Source organism: Sorex fumeus, unplaced genomic scaffold, assembly GCF_029834395.1.
Source record: "Sorex fumeus unplaced genomic scaffold, SorFum_2.1 ptg000226l, whole genome shotgun sequence".
Classification (NCBI taxonomy): Eukaryota; Metazoa; Chordata; class Mammalia; order Eulipotyphla; family Soricidae; genus Sorex; species Sorex fumeus.
Window position 1 is genome coordinate 1785378 of NW_026606283.1, and position 7046 is coordinate 1792423.

Sequence of the window (7046 nt, forward strand, 5' to 3'; positions counted from 1 at the left end):
GCCCTGCATGCAGCCAACCCGGGTTTGATTCTCAGCACTGTGTAGGGTCCCCTGGGCCATGCCGGGGCCGAGCCAGAAGTTAAGTCCTGAGAGCAGCCAGGTGTGCACCCCCACCCCAAGAGTGATGAATGGCTGGGGTACTTAAGGAGCACAAAGCATCCCTGTGGGTTCTATAGGGCCCATTGGGTTCTATCGTGTGGGGTTGGGTCTACGGTTGAAGTTTTGTCTCTGCACCAAAGGACCACAGGTCAGCTTCAGGCTGATGAAGGCACGGAGGGATTGGGGGGGAGGGGTGTTCCCCAGAGACTGTGTCCCACTTTACTGCAGGGGCGGGGGGACAGAGCTGGGATGAGGGGGTGACCTTCATGGCTAAAACCCTGAGTTCTGTCCCTTCTGGTCTTAGTGACCCCAGCACCGCTGGGTCCCGGCTGACCTAGCACTTCTAGGACTGAGCTCTAAAGCCTCCTGTGTCTTTCTTGGGAGCCCCCCACCCTTTAAAAACAACCCCCTAAATCCCAGACCTGTTGTTGCATCCCGTGTGCTGCAGCGCCCCCTTGTGTACGGGCTGGGTGCCGACCTCCCCACACTGTGGCTTCTCACGGGAATTTTTTCCCTTTTGTTTTCAGTTTCTTTCAAAAAGGGGATTTATTCATCCTTTCCCATCCTCTTTTAGCTTATTATTATTTATTCATCCGCTTCCCTTGGGACCTTCCCCCCCAGACCACGGGCCAAGCCTTTGGGTTATCTGACCCTGAATTCCTCAGGAAGGTGAGGTCTTATCTGGGGGTAGTTACTGAGGTGACAAATGGGTCCGGCTTCCCCTCACTGGAAAAGGGACGTTCCAGCCATTCACGGGGACCCCCGAGCCCAGCTGACCCCCTTCTGCAGATTTGCTCTTTCTGAAGCAACCGGATAAAGTGTCAAGATGCTTTTTCACTCTCTGAAAGTGGATTCTTGAGTTGCTAGCTCCTGCCCGGCCCATGACATTCCTGGGGAAGTGAGTCAGCTCTGGGCTGCTAGCAGAGGTTGCCTGGGGTGAACTGGGGTGGAAAATGGCACCAGACTCTCCTGGTGAACCAGAACCAACCAACACAGACCAGGAATAGATAGACAAGTTCCTTCCCGGTGGGGCTCACCTAGCAAGCATGCGAGAGGTTACGGGCTGGCCCCCGATTTTGGATAAACAAAACTAAGCAGAACCACCATCTCAGGGCAAAATAACAGCAAAGCACACCTCGGACACACAAAGCCAGCGTGAGGTTAGTTGGCTTATTTATTTCCTGCGTGCCACTCAGTGGCCCTTGAATGTCATTTCAAGGATAAGTCTCTGTAGTCCTTCGTTTACGATCTTGAGTGTCCTCGTCTCGAACACGTCCCGTTCCTCCACAAACTTCTCAAACAGATGGACACCACCACCGACGCCAAAATAATGTGCCTTGCTGGCCAGGAGCACACGGCCCCCCCTGGCCAGCAGTTTCTGCAGCGTCTGGTGCAAAGCCTGGTAGTAATCCGGGTTGTAAATGGTTTCGGAAGTCAGAATGAGATCGTACTTTTCGAAGGGCTCTGCACCGTCTAGGACAACCTTGCAGAACTCAGACCATTCTCCGGAGAAGAACCGGCAGCGACCTGGCTTGGGGGCTCCGTTTGAACCCCTGCATCTTAGCACTGGGTCCTCGTCTGTGTCTTCCAGAGCGGCGTTGGCTGCTACATTAGGTATGGTGACTTCTTGGATCACCGTGCTGTTGTAATCCTGAAAATGAATTTCCTGGGCGCCCCTCCGGAGCGCGATTAGACCCAGCAAGCCAGACCCACAGCCCAGATCCAACACCTTTTTCCCGGCAAACTGCACGGCGGACTCAGTACAATAAGCTAGGAGGTCAAAGGTGCACTCCCAGATTTTCAATCCTCCTTCGTACACCCCGGGAATCAGATCGGAGTGAGCGGAAAAAGTTCGTGAGATGATGTTTTCTCCTGGGAAGTTCTCTGTCAACAAGGCGGTTTTCACCAGGGACAGACCAATGTCCTCCAGGCCGGGGACCGTTTCCAGGACTCTATTCTCCAGCACTTTCTTGAGGTCACTAGGCATCGGGTGCTCTTTGGCAACTCTCAAGCTGGTCTGTTCTTCACGTGGCTCCCCGTGACTGGGACTTTTAGCTGCGCTGCAGGTATATGCAGTCTCTTGGGATGATGGTGCATCACTCAGCAATGCAGGTGAACACTTTCTGTCTCTCCGTTGATCCTTTTGACTTCCTGAGACGGAGGAGTCTTTTGAGGAATCCTGGGTCAGAGGTCCACCCCCAACGGGTGTCAACTCAGCTTCCACAAGGTCTGGTATTGTGAAGTTAAATTGAAAGGTCATCTTCTCCTTAAATGCACTCTGCAACCTAAGGAAGATGCTTCAGCTCCTGGGTGGATGCAGTGAATTGTGCAGAAGCCCACCTCAATGACTTAGAATCGCTGGAGTCCACTTCTCTTAAGTCTCTTTCTGCTCATACACACTAATACACAGAGCTAGTTGCAGAGAGCTCTGGAGGAAAAGAAAAGACTGTCATTAATAAGGGCAATTTGAAACGTTTTTACTGATACGAAACTGTCACCACCCCATAGAGCTTTTTTTCTTCAAGACTTATGGAGGTTTACACACACACACACACGTATATATACACACACGCATATATACACACACGCATATATACACACACGCATATATACACACACGCATATATACACACACGCATATATACACACACGCATACACACACACATGCATACACACACACGCATACACACACACATGCATACACACACACGCATACACACACACACACATGCATGCTTGTTGCATAAGAGAATAAGCTGTACGTTTGTTTGTTTTTTTTTGCTTTTTGGGTCACACCCGGCGATGCGATGCTCAGGGGTTCCTCCTGGCTCTGTACTCAGGAATTACTCCTGGCGATGCTCAGGGGACCATATGGGATGCTGGGATTCGAACCCAGGTCGGCCATATGCAAGGCAAACGCCCTCTCCGCTGTGCTATCGCTCCAGCCCCAAGAAGAGAATAAACTGTAGAAGCAAAGAAATTTGCAGTAACTGGGAACTAGTTTTCAGGTAGGATGTGACAAGCTTAGATTATCTGGCTGGTCAGGACCTATTATGACGTAGCCCGAACCTCTTCATTTCACTCTGGCCCCATCTGGAAGAGGGTGTCAGGACTTCATTGTGGCAAATAAACATCCCTTCTAGAACATACATTTGGGCTTTTCTGTATGTCACTTCATTCAATCTCTGCAAAAAGTATTGTAAAGGACAAACATTGGTTTGTCCTTTCTCCTTTGCCACAGGGAGCTTAGGTTTATTGGGCTACACTCATCACAGTGCTCCTGAGGCACTCCCATTCCTTTGTGTTTATCTTTAATCTCTTCTCTGTGTTCATTTCCCCTATTGGTTAATCACCATTATCCCCCAAATCAGACCCTATTATGACTTGTAAGATCAGATTCTACTAGGGACTCTGAATTTTGTGACTGTAGTGAAATAATTGCTTGTCTCTTTCCCTTATGTCCTTTGCATAGTTTATTTTATTTTATTCTATTTTTTTCTTTTGGGGGCCACACCCAGCGATGCACAGGGGTTCCTCCCGGCTCATGCACTCAGGAATCACTCCTGGCGGTGCTTGGGGGACCCTTTGGGATGCTGGGGATCGAACCCGGGTCGGCCACTGTGCAAGGCAAACGCCCTACCTGCTGTGCTATCGCTCCAGTCCCCACAGTTTATTTTAGAGCAATGTCCTTTTTGTATAGACACGGGAAGACAGTTAATGCTCTGCTCTTGTAACTTGGAGTTAATAGACTCTGAATAATATTCACTCCTGGGCATCTGTTCTCTCGACTTAAGCCTCAGTTGCCCTTACTTCCAGGCACCCAAAAAGCAGGGTCCTGATGAGGGACTGGAAGGACCCAGGGCAAGCTGTGGGCTACCCTGGCATCGAAACGGGCCAGGCCAAGCGCCACAATACTTAACTCTAAGAACATGGTCATGGACGAATTCTGTCATGATCCAAGGAGTAACTGTTGTTAACTGGATGAGGACCCTGCTAGGGTTAGGAAAGACTAATCTGGGCTGAGCACCGTAGTCTGAGATCTGTCGGGAGATGTCCCCCAGGAGAGCCACCCTGTAAGTTTGACGTAGCTCTTGTCTGTCCATACAAAATGAGTAACAGAGCAGGATGATCAGAAGCCCCGGGTGGGTCGATTCCGGACTATTCATCAAGAGGAACTGCACGCACCCTCCCCACCCCAAAGTCAATGAACCTGAGGGCCCGGTGGGCACCTAATCTGCACCACCTGCTCCAAGCTGCACAAGGACCCTCCCAGGCGGCGTCTTCATTTCCATTTCCCAGGAGCTGGAGGCCGGGACTCACCGCCAGCCGCAGATCCCGGTCTCCCCCGGCGCCCCCCGGGCAACCGCCCAGCTCCACGGGGCAGGGCGAGGCCACAGTGGGCACCTGCAGTCATGCCCTCCCGAAAGCTGTTGCTCAGACCCTGCAGTGAGCGACCCAGCCCGCAGCCCACGTGCTGCCCATCAACTCGCCGGGCAAAAAACCCGTCGCGCACTCATGACGTCAGCGGGACGGCGAGTCGAGTCCTCCGAGGGCCAGAGAAGCCCGACGACGCTCTAGCCCGCGGACGCGTGTCGTCTCGATAGCGAGGGCTGAGCGCTCCGCCCAGAGTCGCCGGAACTTCCGGTCGCGGCGGTCAGATTCGGGCTCGTCGGAGCGCAGGGAGCGGCGCCCCGGCCGCCGGGAACTTCCGGTGTCCGGGAACTTCCGGTCGCGGCTGTGGCGGGGCGAGTCCAGCTGGGCGCCGAGCCCCGGAGGCCGGAGACTTCCGGCGCCCGGGGACTTCCGGCGCCCGGAACTTCCGGTGCCCGGGGACTTCCGGCGTCCGGGACTTCCGGCCGCGGCGGTGTGGCGGGACGGTTCGAGTCGCGCTCCGCCGGCACTCGCGGCGCGGCGGGGCGCGGGTTCGAGGCGCGGGTTCGAGGCGCGGGTTCGAGGCGCCGGCGGCATGGCGCGCATCGCGGCGCGGGAGGAGCTGGAGCGGCTGCGCGGCTGGCCCGAGGCGCGCTGCCGCCGGGAGCTCTCGGCCGTCCTGCCGCGGCTCCTCATATCCTGCCGTCCACACCCGCGCGGGCCGGGGGACACGCTGGGGGGGCGCCGTCCACACCCGCGGCCGAGGGGCTGCACTGCTAGCGGCTCGGGGCTGGGGGAGCTACTACCACTGGCTCGGGGCTGCAGGGATGCTACTACCGGCTCGGTCCCATGATCTACTACTACCGGCTCGGGGCTGCAGCGAATTACTACTACTGGCTCAGGGAAGTGGGGCTACTACTACCGGCTCGGTCCTATGGATCTACTACTACTGGCTCAGGGCTGGGGGGCTACTACTCACCGGCTCAGTCTTCTGGATCTACTACTATCAGCTCGGGGCATAGGGGCTACTACCACCAGCTTGGGGCTGGGGGGTTACTATGATCAGCTTTGTCTTGGGGGGCTTCTACTGTCATCTCGGTGCTGGGGGGCTTCTACTCCAGGCTCCGTGCTGAGGGGCTACTACTACCGGCTCGGTCCTATGGATCTACTACTACCAGCTCAGGGCCGAGGGGCTACTGCTACCGACTCAGGGCTGGGGGGCTACTATTATCGGCTTGGTCTTGTGGGGCTACTACTACCGGCCCAGAGCTGAGGGGCTTCTACTACTGGCTCAGTCCTGTGGGGCTGCTACTACCGGCTCAGTGCTGGAGGGAGGATAAGGGGGTGTCGGGGATTGAACCGGGTAGCTACTACTACCGGCTAGGGCACATGCAGGGCTGGGGTGGCTACTACTACCCGCTAGGTGCTGGGGGGGGGGGGGAATAAAGATGGGGGTTGGGGATTGAATCGAGTTGGCTACAACTACCGGCTTCAGGCATATGCAGGATGCGGGGTGGCAACTACTACCGGCTCCGCGCTGGAGGGGGCCCGGGGGGTCGGGGATTGAGTCAGGGGTGCGGGGCGGCTCCCACCAGCTCAGTGCTGGAGGCAGGTCAGTGGGGCTCAGGGATCGAAGAGGGGGTGATTTCTGCCCCCTGCTTGGGGGTGTGGGCGGCGGCTACTACTACCACCGGCTTGGTGCTGGGCCCACCGCTTGTACTCTCTCACGGCCCGTTAAGATTTTAAAAGCAGAGGGGCTGGAGCAATAGCACAGCGGGGAGGGCGTTGGCCTTGCATGCAGCCGACCCGGGTTCGATCCCCGTAGGCATCCCATGGGGTCCCCTGAGCACTGCCAGGAACTAGGAGTCAGCCCTGAGCATCTACCGGGTCTGACCCAAAAAGCAAAAAATAAAAAGCAAACTAGGGGCTGGAGTGATAGCACAGCGGGGAGGGCGTTTTTTGTGCATGCGACCGACCCGGGTTCGATTCCCAGCATCTCCTAGGGTCCCCCGAGCACCGCCAGGAGTGAGTCCTGAGTGCAGAGCCAGGAGTCAGCCCTGAGCATCGCCGGGCGTGACCCAAAAAGCAGTGTAGCAGTGTCCTCCCGTTATTCATCGATTTGCTCGAGCAGGCCCAGTAATGTCTCCATCTCCATCGTGAGACTTGTTACTGTGTTTGGCATATCGAATTTGAGACTCTCGGTAGCTTGCCAGGCTCTCCGAGAGGGGCAGAGGAATCGAACCCAGGTCAGCCAGGTCAGCCGCATGCAAGGCAAACACCGTACCCAAAAAGCAAAAATAAAATAAATTTAAAGGCAGAAATGAAGCCCGTGATTCAAGGTGGATTGTCCTTTTGCTGCCCAGTTGCTTCCAGTTCATGAGAGGAGTTTCTCAAACGAGTTCTTCCCGGGGCCTCAAGAGAGCAACGGGGTGAGCACGCAGACCTTGCTTGGGTTCGAGTGAACTCCCTGGAGTGGTTCCTGAGCACAGAGTCGGGAATAAACCCAGAGCATTGCCGGGTGTGACCCCACACCAAAACATTTATAAAAAAAAGTATGGAAAATAAATACAAACAA

General features: G+C 55.5%; 1 protein-coding gene across 3 annotated transcripts; it reads right to left on the reverse strand.

Moving 5' to 3' along the window:
• Nucleotides 1-1259: 1259 nt before the first annotated feature.
• METTL18 (methyltransferase 18, RPL3 N3(tau)-histidine) lies at nt 1260-4591 on the reverse strand. 3 transcript variants are annotated; one of them, XM_056108576.1, is made up of 2 exons: nt 4572-4591; nt 1260-2527 (listed from the first exon to the last, which is right to left on the reverse strand). In XM_056108576.1, exon 2 carries the CDS (start codon nt 2357-2359, stop codon nt 1292-1294), a length of 1068 nt encoding a protein of 355 aa, XP_055964551.1. In that variant the 5' UTR covers nt 2360-2527; nt 4572-4591; the 3' UTR covers nt 1260-1291. The 3 variants fall into 3 exon arrangements, with proteins under 3 accessions (XP_055964551.1, XP_055964549.1, XP_055964550.1); XM_056108574.1 differs by having other exon boundaries at nt 4421-4580; XM_056108575.1 differs by lacking the exon at nt 4572-4591 and adding an exon at nt 4344-4397.
• Between the last annotated feature and the right edge of the window lie 2455 nt (nt 4592-7046).

Bases quoted from the DNA above. Each gene is read 5' to 3' on its own strand.
- METTL18 (XM_056108576.1), bottom strand. From the start codon at position 2,359: ATGACCTTTCAATTTAACTTCACAATACCAGACCTTGTGGAAGCTGAG.